Raw genomic sequence first — 13696 nt, forward strand, 5'->3', positions numbered from 1 at the left:
ATATAGTCTAGAGCAAAGGTAAGTACTTGAGGCAGAGTTGGCCAAACTTGCTGGAGAGATGGCCCCCATCTCAAACATAGCAGCACTGGAGCTGAAAGGTACATTACGGGAGGATTGAGCCTGGATGAGACCCAGAAACAGCAGGTACAATAGTTCTATGGCCTCTGGGCATGGTCAGGAGGGGCAAATGTAGAAGCCCAGGGTGAAGGGAGTTTAGGTTTGGGCAATAAGTGGAGAGTGTCTTGATTGTGTGACTCTCAGGCCATTTGAGGGGTTGGGTCAGAATGCAATGAGGATGCAAGTTTTCTTCCAATGATATGTCAGGTTGCAAAGGCCATTATTCCTCTGTAGGGCCCCATCTTAGAACCAGTCCTCATCTGAAACTGACTCACTGAGATGGACCTGATTTTTGGAAGATGGGAAGATATAAGTGGGAATCCGCTGCCGCCAGATAATGGTCAACTTCTGCCTCAGCCTCCGCCCAGCCTCACCCTTGGTAGAGATAGCATGTTGGACCTCCTGCTCTGGGCCGGTTTCTTAGTTGCTTGTGTGTTCTTTGTGGGAGCTCCACTGTGGGTGTTCTTGAGTCATTTCTTCCTTGTTGAAATCCCATCAGGAATCAGCCACCCCAAGAAGCTTCGGCTTTACCACTGCATCTTTGAGCTGCTGTTGACATGGGTGAGTTCCACTTTTTGCCCTGTTCCCTTCTTCGGAGGCTTCATGGGCAGGGAAACTTGGCAAACACAAGCCCAAAGCTTCTGTGCCATCTGACCAGCTGCAGAGATTGATAGCTATCTTCTCAAACCTGCATTGTCACCCTCGTGGACCCCCGTGCATTCCCACCTCTTTCTGGGGCTTCTTAAAGGAGGACTAGTATGTTCCTAAATGCAAAGAACATTTAGGGGGTTTCTCAAAGATTCCCACTCTGGGAGATCATGGAAAGAGAGCCTGAGGGAATCTCTGATCTCATTGCCTTAGGAAGTCCCCAAATAGACACAGAGCAGTTTGGGGAAGGAGGAGAGAGGAGCAAAGTGGCAGAAGATGGCTTTGACAATGCAGTCCTGTGTCTTTGGAGCTCTCGGTGACTGTTGATGTCTGGTAGAACATGTCTGGGTCTGGGCATGAGGTGGGTGAGCCCCAGAAGGCAGAGGAAAGTGGCTCCAGAGAGCACCTATTTTAGTCTCCCCTTTCTGGATAGTAGGGTGCCCTGTGCTCCCAGGGAGGAATCACATAGGAAGGACTCCTGGGGCCAAATCTCCTGCATGTTCTGCTTATGTAATTAGAGCTTTTTATCTGCAGATGTCCTGACCCTCATATGCATTTCATAGGCTGGTTCCCAACTGAGTGACTAAGTTTCCTCATCTAAAGAATAGGGGGCATTCACAGCACTAAGTCAGTAGCTTATTTTTGGTGGGGGAGTCACACCTGGCAGTACTCAGGGGTTACTTCTGGCTCTACACTCAGAAATCGTTCCTGGTAGGCTCGGGGACCACATGGTATGCTGGGATTCGAACCACCATTCTTCTGCATGCTAGGCAAACGCCCTACCTCCATGCTATTTCTCCAGCCCTAAGTCAGTAGCTTTAGATGGGAAAATATGAATTAAAACTTTTGGTTATTCTATCTCTATGTGTGGGCAGCCTGACTTAGCTCTGCCCTCTATCTGACTTGGCTTCTTTACTCTTTGTTGTTTCCTTTCACCAAAGGTGGGATCTGCAACTCCTATATGTTATAGGAAATTAACCATGGTTTAAGCCAAGGCAGTCCATGTAATATGCATGGCAGGAGTTTGGTGTCTCTTAATAGGGCAAAAAAGATATAACCAACAAGCAACTATATCCCCCAATGCTCAGACTACTTGAAGGAGTGTCAAGTACTGCGTAGAGAATGAAGTAGACATTCAGTGCAGGTCTCTGATTACGAGGGTTCCCTATACCCAATGGTGAAATAAGAATAAGAAGACCATGAATTTGGAGGGTGGCAAAATCTTCCTATGTAGGGCAGTACAGTGCTCAGTGGTTTAGCATTGTATGTGTAGGGCTCTGGCTCCCATGCCCAGTACTGTGTGTTCCTTTCAGTACATCTAGCAGGAACTATAAGTTCTGGGCCAGAGTTGCCCATGTACAGCCAGTTGTGGTTCACAAATCAGAAAAACAAACATACTTGACTTCAGTCTGATGGAAAAGTGATATATTCCATAATATAAGGGTAATGTAAGGGTAACAAAGCAAAGTGATGAAAGCAGGTCTTGCAAATTGGTTGCCTTGAGAATCAGGGGCTGGAGAGATACCACAGCAATGGGGCATTTGCCTTACACGAAGCCAATCCAGGATGGATGGTGGTTTGAATTTCGGCATCCCATATGATCCTCTATGCCTGCCAGGAGGGATTTCTGAGTGCAGAGCCAGGAGTAACCCTTGAGCAACGCTGGGTATGACTCCCAAACAAACAAATGAACAAAAGAGAAAGAATCAGGGCTCTATCAGAGCATTAGTGATTGCAAATAGTATTAAAAGTTTGGGCTAAGAGCCAAGGTGATATTACAGTAGGTAGGGCACTAGCTTTGAACCTGGCTGACCAATGTTCAAACCACAGCAGAACCTGAGCTTTGTCAAGGGTAATTCCTGAATACAGTCAACAGTAAACCCTGAGTATAGCCAGGGTTTTCCCTTATCAACTTGGACTCATCTTCCTTCCATTGAAAGAGTAATATCAGCCCCCACACAAAATCAGTCACATATCAAATTAAGTCAGGTGTATGAATGCTTTATGGGCTTGAATGACATTCACATTAACTGCAAACAAAATAGCTTTCCTCTGTAACCTATATATTTTATTTCAGGCTCTCAAAATCATGGAGAGACATTGATATCCTGAGGACTGAGCTCAAGAAATGGTCTCAAGAAAGAGCACTGACAAAATTGAGCTTGGGTTGGAGAGGGGTGTGGTGTACAGGGCTATACAGGGGTGGTGGACCTTGGTTTGCATGTGGCTAGCCTGACTTTAGTTCATGGAACTATACAAGACTTGCTCTCTCTCTTTCTCTCTCTCCTTCCTTCCTTCCTTCCTTCCTTCCTTCCTTCCTTCCTTCCTTCCTTCCTTCCTTCCTTCCTTCCTTCCTTCCTTCCTTCCTTCCTTCCTTCCTTCCTTTCCTCTTCCTTCTTTCTTTCTCTTTCTTTCTTTCTTTCTCTTCTTTCTTCTTTCTCTTCTTTCTCTTCTTTCTTTCTTTCTTTCTTTCTTTCTTTCTTCTTCTTTCTTTCTTTCTTTTCTTTCTTTTCTTTCTTTCTTTCTTTCTTTCTTTCTTCTTTCTTTCTTTCTTTCTTTCTTTCTTTCTTTCTTTCTTTCTTTCTTTCTTCTTTCTTTCTTTCTTTCTTTCTTCTTTCTTTCTTTCTTTCTTTCTTCTTTCTTCTTTCTTTCTTTCTTTCTTTCTTTCTTTCTTTCTTCCTTCCTTCATTCCTTCCTTCCTTCCTTCCTTCCTTCCTTCCTTCTTTCCTTCATTTCTTTCTTCCTTTCTTCTTCCTTCCTTCCTCACTTACTCCCTTCCTTCCTTCCTTTCTTCATTCTTTCTTTCTTTCTTTCTTTTCTTTCTTTCTTTCTTTCTTTCTTTCTTTCTTTCTTTCTTTCTTTCTTTCTTTCTTTCTTTCTTTCTTTCTTTCTTTCTTTCTTTCTTTCTTTCTTTCTTTCTTTCTTTCTTTCTTTCTTTCTTTCTTTCTTTCTTTCTTTCTTTCTTTCTTTCTTTCTTTCCCTTTCTTTCCCTTTCTTTTTTATTTTTTTGGGGGACACATGTAGCAATACTCAGGTCACTCCTGGCTCTGCACTCAGGAATTACTCCTGTGGTGCTTGGGGGACCATATTCTGGGGGATCAAACCCGGGGCTTTCACATGCAAGACAAATGCCCTTTCTGCTGTACTATTGCTTTAGCCTCATTGCTCCCATTTCTCATGGACTTGGTATCCTTTGATTTCTCAGAGATAACTCATTTTTTAAGAATTATAACCCCATTGCAATCACCACCAGTTCAAATTGGCAGCCAGATTATGTAGAGAGGCACAGGTGTTTGGTGGCCCAGAGCATCTCCCTGGAAGAATTGTCATGTCCAGAGAGCAGGGGAGAAGGTCGTATGTGGCTGAGGGCTGCTCCCCAAACAGGGACACTTCATGGCTAATCAAAGGCCTGGTTTGTAGGAATGGAGGATAACACATGTGGGACAGTGCTTGTGCTGGTACAATGTGGTTCATTTCAAAGGGTTCGGCTGAGACGGAGTACAGTGGTCCCAGTCATTCCAGAGAAGCCTCCTCAGAAACTCTTGATTTTAACTTTCCTGTCACTATCAGGGCAGGATTTTGGAGAAGACAAACATCTGTTCCATGGGCCAGTTTGTCCGTTTTGTACATGATCTGGTGCCCCTGACGAAGGATCCAGATGTGGTGGTCACAGACCTGCACTTCGGGACAATCCCTGTGAAGTTGTATCAGCCCAGGAGTTCCTGCAGCACCCTCAGGACTGGCATCTTGTTCTACCACGGAGGCGGGGGCTTGCTAGGGAGCCTGAGTGAGTGACAGTATCTGCCTGGGTTGAACCTATGGTAGTACTATGGTATCCTTATGGCCATAAGGGTCTGTCATCCTAGGGTCTGAGAGGACACAATAGGTCTTGGGTCAGGACTCAGATGATTCAGGTGACAAAGGTCACTTGTATTATTTCCATCTCTGGAAACAAAAAAAAGGTATATGCATGCACTTCTAGGTACAGTTTATTGATTCCTTTACATATGCACTCATGCAAAATGCTTTTTCTATATGAATTATATATGTTGTGTGCATATATGGGATGAATATATGTGGAATAAGTGGATGCTAATATAGAATATTTATACTGATAAATTTGCCACATAGACTTATGTGTATACTTATATAAGTATACTTATGTATACTTATGAAGTGTATGAATTAATTTCGTTCATATATGTGGAATATTTGCATTTGCTTAATATTTTCTCTGACATATATGATGTGAGTTTATCTGAATATATGCAGGCAACATATGTATGCACATATTTTTTGTTTGGGCTCATAACCAGTGTTGCCCAGGGGCTTGGTTAATGTTTTGGGTCTGGAGTCAAGGAGGAGTCCATACAAGTAGAATAAAGCAAAACAGAAATTTATTCTGTCTACCAACAGCTCCAAATTTACTGATAGGGCCACCTCCCATAGGAGGTACCCCCTAGGGGTTACATGCCAGATTATATAAGGTTAGAAACAAAATCTTTTGAGCTTTAAGTTGATTGGCTGTTGCCTATGGCTTTTCATCATGTCCTTTTATGACTAGATATCTAAGGTAGTATATTTGGTTTATGGCAGTCTTAGGGTGTGTGTCATTACTGTTGGGATAGAAACTTAGCCCTTCAAAAGAACCTGGCCTTGTTAGCCTTAAATGAAAAGTTAACATTGGTTCAACAAAGTAGAGTCCCTTCTGCTCTAGACTTTACAAACTCTCCTTTTCTCTTGGATGTGAGTCAAATAATTAACTTTCCTTGAGGTTTTCTATCTCCACTCCTATGTATTGGCACATATTGGCACCTTAGAACAATTATTTTAACTGCATTTATGCAAGCCTAAATAAAATAGGTGAAGAGATCTTGTGTAGCATAATCAGAAACTACAAACAAATCATGTAAGTCAAAGCTTATTAGAGGGATCCCAAAGTGACAGTTTGATCCCCAAACCCATCCACTGTCTGGGTAAGAGTCCAAATATAGTCAGTTGTCCCATGGTCACTGCCATCAGCAAGAACATCAGGATGATCTACATTCTTTGCTGGTTCTGGGAGCTGAGTTAGCTGAATCTACAGAGGGTCCTTCTCGTTTGGGCAGATGACTCCTACATTAAGGAACAAGGCAGTTTGTGCGTCTTCTTCAGTCCAGCCACTTAATAGCTGCTGGAGTGGAGAGGACAACAATATAGATTCCTAGAATCCAGTTACCTGGAGAGATGGGCTGTGAGGGTAGTTGTCCTCCCTATACTGGGTCTAACAGAAATACCTCCCACACCTAGTGCTAATTCTTTTTAGGATAGATTTCTAGGCTTTTAATAGTTCCTGTGGCCTCTATTACCCTACTCCCCTTGCAGCTTTCCTGATGACCTTTCTGTTTCACATTTTCCTTAGAAATCATTAAAGAGAGTGTGGACAAATGTCCATATTTTGTAACTTCTTACCTATAAAAAGGGGTGAATTCTCATGCTACCTTAGCTTTTACTGAGGGTCCAGGCAATCAACTTTGGGTTTGCAGTTCTACACATCTGAAAATGATCAGATTAATTAGACAGAGGAATCAAGCTACAGAGCAGTAAATGGTCCTCCCTATCCTTGGAAGAATAGAACAGTAGAAGCTGATGTCTCTGGGAGGCTGACACAGAAGTGAAAGCAACAGAAACCAAAGCATCATAGCTTTGTTCCCTGTTCCCTAAGCATTTAGGCATCTGTGTGAGGATACACTGCCAATTTTCCTCAGGATAACTTCTCCAGTGTTGTACAGGTGTTTTCTCGAGTGAAGGCACATGAATCCCACTAGTTTCAGCAACAGACCATATAGCACAGTTCTGAGTTACTTCTCCTGCTGTCTGTTCAGCCTGTCTTCTCCCTGGTAAAGTTCTTACTTCCACTATCCAAGTGATAGCATGTACAGATTTTATTTCCCTCATGACAGTCTATTACAAACAAAAGTGCACTTTCATGGGTTATCCAAGAGGAATGACTTTAAGGTAAGCCTGCTAGACTACATTTAATTCAGTCAGTTAGAGAAAAATAGTTTTTCTCACCATCTTCACCTTATACCTTGCTAGATGGCTGAATAAACTTGGCTTGTTCCTTTGCATAAACCAGCAAGGCTGTAGAAATTTCTATTTGGGGTACACCATTATTTACAGGTAATTTCTGGGGATTAGTCTAGGACAGAGCAGGTGGTTTATCAAAGGTATTAATACTTTACCAATCATGTGAGGGTTACCTAGGCTTGGATGATGTGAAGATGTGAAGTTAAGGTCAGCATGATGAACCATGATGGGCTCCTGGTAGGAGAGACATACTCTCCATAGTTGGGAGAGAGTTTTGATATCCAGAAATTTTCCTATGCTGAGAGCAGGGCTCAGGCTGTGATCAGTCTGTGCAGATCTAGAAATTCTAGATGATTTCTGGTTTCCTAGGAATCAGACCACCTCTATGATCTCCCTGAGGTTAGCAGAGTACTTCTAACAGTACCAATTACTACTGAACCTGCTCCTGTTATTTAACCTCAACCCCTTTCAAAGTTTTCCCTGGAAGAGGGCACTTGGGTCCCCTAGATACTTTTAAAATTTCTTATCTGTATGAGGAGTAATTCCAACCTCAGAGACAAACTTCTTATTTGAATTCACACAAACTAACAGAGTTCCATGAAGCATAAAAAATACTGAAGGTGCCAAGAAAAGAGAAAAAGCAAACGTTTCCAAATTTAAAGAACACACAAAACAACAACTATTAATATACTTTTAAATTCTATTTTGTAAACCTTGATTTACTGTAATTTCTAAAGGTCCAATTTTTTTTTTTTTTTTTTGGTTTTTGGGCTACGCTCAGGGGTTACTCCTGGCTATGCGCTCAGTTGCTCCTGGCTTCTTGGGGGACCATATGGGACGCCGGGGGATCGAACCGTAGTCCGTCCTAGGCTAGCGCAGGCACCTTACCTCCAGCGCCACCGCCCGGCCCCATCTAAGCTCCTTTTCCATAAAATTCTCTATACAAAAACATAGATCATTTCTAACTTGGCTACATGCTAATAACAATCCAGTTTGACCATACAGTTTCTTTCCTTAGTACACATCTCTCAAACCTTTTTTACATTCCTTTACATTAATTCTGTAACTTTCCTTCTTTCAATTTGCAACCAATTGGCCACACTTTCACAGAATTTCCTTTCTCTCCCAACATTCATAAGTCCACCCATTATTTATTTTTTTTCATCAAACACAAATCTACACGACTTTCTATAATTTTCTCCCTTTATCCTCCAAGTGGTGGTCTTGCCACCTCATGCACCTATCTCAGAGCACAAGACAGGGTCATTCTTGGCCCTGTGCTCTGGCCTCTTTTTGTGCCTTTTTCTGTATCCTTCTCCTAAGTCAGTGCTGCAACTCTAGGAGGGAAATTCAAAATAGCTTTTTTTCAATTTAAAAACAAATTGCGTGACATTTATACATTTAGCAGGACCAAATTGTTTTATGGTACTTATTAAAGACCCTTAAATCAATTCTAGAGATTTTGCATCTTTTGGATATTGACAATCAAGTACCATTATATTTAGATAGCCTTTATGAAGATTACCATGAACCTTTGATATTTTTACACTTTATAAAGTCTTAAAGTGATCATTAAGTTTGATATCTGGTAACAAAATTGACATGTAATAGTTACCTTAACAATATGATAACTCCCATGAACTGGCAGATTTATTAACAATATAGTCTAAAACAGCCAGCCACATTAATTTGCTACAGTTTCCACCCAATTCTTTTTTCTTAGAAACAACTAACATTAAAGATGTTTTTTCAGGGCCGGCGAGGTGGTGCTAGAGGTAAGGTGTCTGCCTTGCAAGTGCTAGCCAAGGAAGGACCCGGGCGTCCCGTATGGTCCCCCCAAGCCAGGGGCAATTTCTGAGCGCTTAGCCAGGAGTAACTCCTGAGCATCAAATGGGTGTGGTCCGAAAAACCAAAAAAAAAAAAAAATGATGTCTTTTTCTCTTCACTTTAAAGTTTCACCCTTTCACCATGAAAGGGGAGAAACCACTAACAATTAAAGCTGCTTGTTGTAGTCTACTTGGCTTGAATTTTAAAATGGCCAATTATTTTCTTTCCTGATAGTCTGTTTTATACAGATGACTCCTTAACAAAGACTCAATAAATGACCCCAAATGAGGAATTCCTGAGGGGCAGTTGATGAGAGAGAAAGAGAGAGGAGAGGAGACAGAGAGAACTAGACCTTGGGCACTCTCTCTCAAAGTCTCCTCAGCATTTTCTCCAAAGGATTTTAACTCCTTCAGATCTGTTTCCAAAGTCTCCCAATGACAATGTTTTAATAGTTTTAATAGTTCTTTCTATCAGTCAGAGCCTCTCAACTTGGTCTTATCAGCATTTATCTTCTCTCCTGCTCTTCTCCAGCCAATTCCCACCATTGAAAAGGGCTAGGCTGGTGTACTCATCCCCAGCGTTGTCTACCACCTGCCCCATTCCCTCAGCCTGCCTGAATCCACTTTCCCACTTCCCACATTCCCATGGACCTGTAATATGCTTAGAAAGAGGAGAAGGAATGTAAACTCATGCTTTTTCCTTGTGGCAGGGATTTCACGGCCTCTGCCCCCACCTAAGAATTTCTAGGGAAGCAGATAAGGAACTCTTCTGTACCAGACCTACAAATTAACTTATACAATAAAGAAACAGACACAAAAGAAAAAGAGACAGTGACAATTTGCCCCACTGGTGACAAAACAAAACAAAACAAAAAACAAAAACAAAAACCCCCCCAAAATGGCTGAACCTTGTAATATCAGATATCAGTGTTTTCAAGACTTGGACCTACACTACCCCTCCGAATCCCTGTGGGACTCCAACCATGCCTTCTCAGAACCTGTGGGACTCTAACATACAAAGATCTCATGTCCTCACACAACCTCTGGCCCTGGGAAGCATTACTGCATCCAGTTTCTTCCCCTAAGGCCCTTGCCAGAGCTTCATCTCCCTTAGGCCTTCACCTGCCTCAAAAAAGTCTCAGAATATCCATGAGACATTTCGTAGCTATGCTAGTTACCTGATCTATGTTCAATCCCAGTGACCCTTCAAGTGTTAGGGTTCACAGTTAAAAGAAGAGACCATCCAAGTAGAGGAAAGCAAAGCAGAACTTTATTCCATCTACCAACAGCTCCAAACTGATCTTCCAGGGTCAGTTCCTGAAGTAGGCTATTCCTGGGGTTCACAAGTCAGATTATATAAGGCTGGAAGCAAACAGACTTGATCTTTAATTTGAATGGCTGTTGCCTAATGTATTTCATAATCCTTTTATGGATAGATGTCTAGGGTGGTATATTGTGGTTTATAGCAACCTTGCAGTCTGTGTCATTATTGTTGGGATAGAAACTTAGCCCTTAAATGGAAACTTAGCCTTGTTAGCTCTAAGTGGAACCTTAACATTGGTTTGACAAAATGCAGTCCCTTCTGCTCTAAGCTTCACAGATAATACAGTGTATGGAGACTATTTCCAGCAGTTCTCTAAAAGACCAGATCAACCAAAGCTTCCCACATGCTAAGCAGACATGCCAGATCTTTGAGCTGCATCTATCTTTTCATGCATGGAGTATGTGCCATGCACATATTTGGGTCTTCTATGACCGTGTTTTTATGAATATCCATGTATATTGATGTATGAACATATACATGCAACATGTGATTTGAAGAAACCTTGGGGTTTTGCTTCCAGAAAACCCCTAATTAGCACTGTAGAGGAAAATAGAGAGGTGCTTAGCAGAACTGAGAACCCTGCCTGAACTGTCTGTGGTGGCAGTCAGCTAGCAGGGAGCAGCACTCCAGCCTTTCTAGAGCATGTTCCAAATGTTTTGCTTTCTAGAAACCCACCATGGCATCTGCCTTATTTTGTGCAAGGAGAGTGACTCAGTGGTCCTATCTGTTGGGTGAGTGAAGGGGAGGCGGGATGGAAGGGAAGTTAGGCTCTGATGTGGATGATTGATGGGTGGGGAACAGAAATGGGCTGGTTGGGAGGGAAAGGGACAGGGAGAAATCAGTGTGGAGGATAGGGGAGAGGGGGATTCTAGGTTCATCTCAGACTCGGCCAACCTATTGCATTCAACAGACATAGAAGTGAGGTTTCTGCATCCTCAGTGGAAGTCAGCTGCAAAATCAGGAGCAGAGTATCACATCCAGGTTCTTTGGGTGATAACACAGAATACCCTCAACATCTAGTACTAGTATCTGCCTCCATACAGGCTCTGTGGAGCTCAGGTTGTGTGAGAGAGTGAGATATTGAAAAGGGCTGCTCTGCCTCTTAACTGGCCCAGGAAAAGCCTCCAGCTACATACACAGGGAACTTGCAGGGCTTGATGTATATGTGCAGGAGAGGTGGGGTGGGAGGTTAAAAGGACCCTACACTTGACAAACTAGACACCTAGAAAGGCCCTAAACCTGGTGCCCAGAGGCGCTCTGCTAGGCGAGAGAAACCCCTGGCCTCCTTAGTCCTGCACTTCCTAGGATGCACTGTGCATCAGGAAAGCTCCAGTGCATCAGCAGAGACACATTTCCTAGCATATTTAATGCACCAACAGCTGAATGCAGTAAAAAAAATATCAGCGTGTCCAGATGACAGAGACTGGGTAAAATGCCCCAACTTTCAGTTCTTGACTCCTAATCATGTACAGGGAGAGTGTTTATTAAAACACTATGGAGTCCAAAAGTGGTTTCAGGCATTAAAAAAAAATTTTTTTTTGGCATTTTTTTTTCCACCCAGGAGTGCTCAAGGCTTTTTTTCCTGCTCTGTGCTAAGGGATCAATTTAGGCAGACTTGGGGACATATATGATGCTGTGGATCTAACCCTGGTCAGCAGTGTGCAAAGCAAGTGCTTTATCCACTTTATTATGGCTCCAGTACCCAAGAGTCTTGAATTTCTGAAGGTTGTATTTGTGATGGAAAGGAGTAACATTCCCCTCAGAGCTTTGTCCTTACATCTCTTGGTCTAAGAGAAGGTCCAGATAATACCTGGTTGATTTGAGTTAAGACTGGAGCTCAGGGACCTCTTGGGCACCAGTCAGACACAGCAGGTCTCACAGTTTCAGCAGCGTTGGAAGACACACTGTGATAATTGCTAGTCTCTGGGGGCTATTTCAGTTTTCATACCTGACTCATAAATATGGCAGAATTATAGGAATCAAAATATGGGTGAATCAAGTGTGTACCAAAGAAGCCACCCCCACCACCACAGAGTCAGGTGGCAAACTCAAACAACTTTTAAAGTTGGGCTATTTAATAAGTTCTCACTATTGGCTCAAGGTGGCTGATGCACTTTGCAGCCATATTTATCTTCTCCTGGGGGCACTGGAACCAAGATAAAAGTAGTCAGCATAAACCAAGTCTCTGCGCCAGGCATTCACATCTATGCACCTCATTTCTGTCCTATCCACTTCATGCCACTTGTTCAGATTCCAAAGGGAAGTTACAGGGGGAAAACTAGGGCTTTTAGAGACTGGGGGTGTTTGGGGTGCTCTATGTTGGGGTGAGGAAGATAAAGTATTTCCCCTGGGTTCCTTGGCAGATACCGCAAAATGCCTGAGTATAAATATCCAGTAATGTTCCATGATTGCATGGCAGCCACCGTCTACTTCCTGAAGTCTCTGAGTGCATTTGGGGTGGATCCAGCCCGCGTAGTGGTCTGTGGTGACAGCATGGGAGGGGGATTGTCCGTCCTGTTGTGTCAACAGCTTTTGAAGAGTCCCCATCTTCCAAAGATCCGTGCACAGATGGTCATCTACCCTGTTCTTCATGGCCTCGATTTCCAGTCACCAGCTAATCAGCAGAACAATGTTCCATTACTACCTAGAAATTTTGCCATCTATTGTTTAATGACCTATTTGAATATCAACCCCTCCTGGAAAAGAGACATGGAAACAGGTGCCAATCTGCCCCCTGAAATCCACGAGAAGTACAGGAAGTGGTTGGACCATGGAAATATCCCCGAGAGATTCAAGCAGAGGGGTTACCGCCAGAAGCCTGTGCTGCCCATGAATGACTTGGCCTATGAGGAGACGCGCCTTGTGCTGGATCCCATGATTTGTCCACTGGTAGCAGAGGATGAAGTGATGTCTCAGATGCCTGAAGCTTTCATCGTGAGCTGTGAGTATGATTATCTTCGGGATCACTCGCTGCTGTACAAGAAGAGGCTGGAGGACTTGGGTATCCCAGTGACATGGTTGTATGTGGAGGATGGTTTTCATGGATCACTTGGCACAATTGACACTATTTTCTTTTATTTTCCCTGTTCCCGAAAAATTATGAATGGTATGGTTGATTTTATCAAGCAATTGTGACCTGGTTCCTCTGACTACATGTACAGAAAAGTGGGTTCCTCAATGCAATGATCTCTCTGTCACTCTGTGTCATTGATGTTGGGGAAAGTAAATTGGGGTGACATTAAATATTCAAGTTGTCATGATCTACATTGTAAAATAAAATCCATGAGTTTGTGAAATTACCCCACACTAGTATTTCTAACCCTGGGTGGATGGGTCTGAAGCAGGTAGGGTAGCCATGAAGGATTAATAAACCAAGCCAGTTATGAGGGAGTCAAAGAGTCATGACTTCTCATGTTGTCTCAGTGTGCCAAGCAGATTCTATTCCTCTTTCTTTATTAACCAATTCCTAATTCACCAGAAGAGGGATGGTCGGGAGAAAAAGAGAGAGGAAGAGAGAGAGAAAGAAAGAGAGAGGGGCTGGAAAGATAGCAAAGTGGTAAGGCGTTTGCCTTGCACGCAGCTGATTTGAACAGATGGTGGTTCAAATCCTGGCATCCCATATGGTCCCCCGAGCATGCCAGGAACAACTTCTGAGTGCAAAGCCAGGAGTAACCCCTGAGCACCGCCGGGTGTAACCCCCCCAAAACCCAAA

At 43.0% G+C, this 13696-nt stretch overlaps 1 protein-coding gene across 1 annotated transcript; it reads left to right on the top strand.

Moving 5' to 3' along the window:
- The first annotated feature begins 395 nt into the window (after positions 1–395).
- Positions 396–13362, top strand: LOC126011538 (arylacetamide deacetylase-like 3). The gene is made up of 4 exons (XM_049775344.1): positions 396–678; positions 4336–4552; positions 10652–10715; positions 12348–13362. Exons 1-4 carry the CDS (start codon positions 397–399, stop codon positions 13117–13119), a joined length of 1335 nt encoding a protein of 444 aa, XP_049631301.1. The 5' UTR covers position 396; the 3' UTR covers positions 13120–13362.
- The last annotated feature ends 334 nt before the right edge of the window (positions 13363–13696 follow it).

This window comes from Suncus etruscus, chromosome 6 (genome assembly GCF_024139225.1).
Source record: "Suncus etruscus isolate mSunEtr1 chromosome 6, mSunEtr1.pri.cur, whole genome shotgun sequence".
In the NCBI taxonomy this organism is placed as follows: domain Eukaryota; kingdom Metazoa; phylum Chordata; class Mammalia; order Eulipotyphla; family Soricidae; genus Suncus; species Suncus etruscus.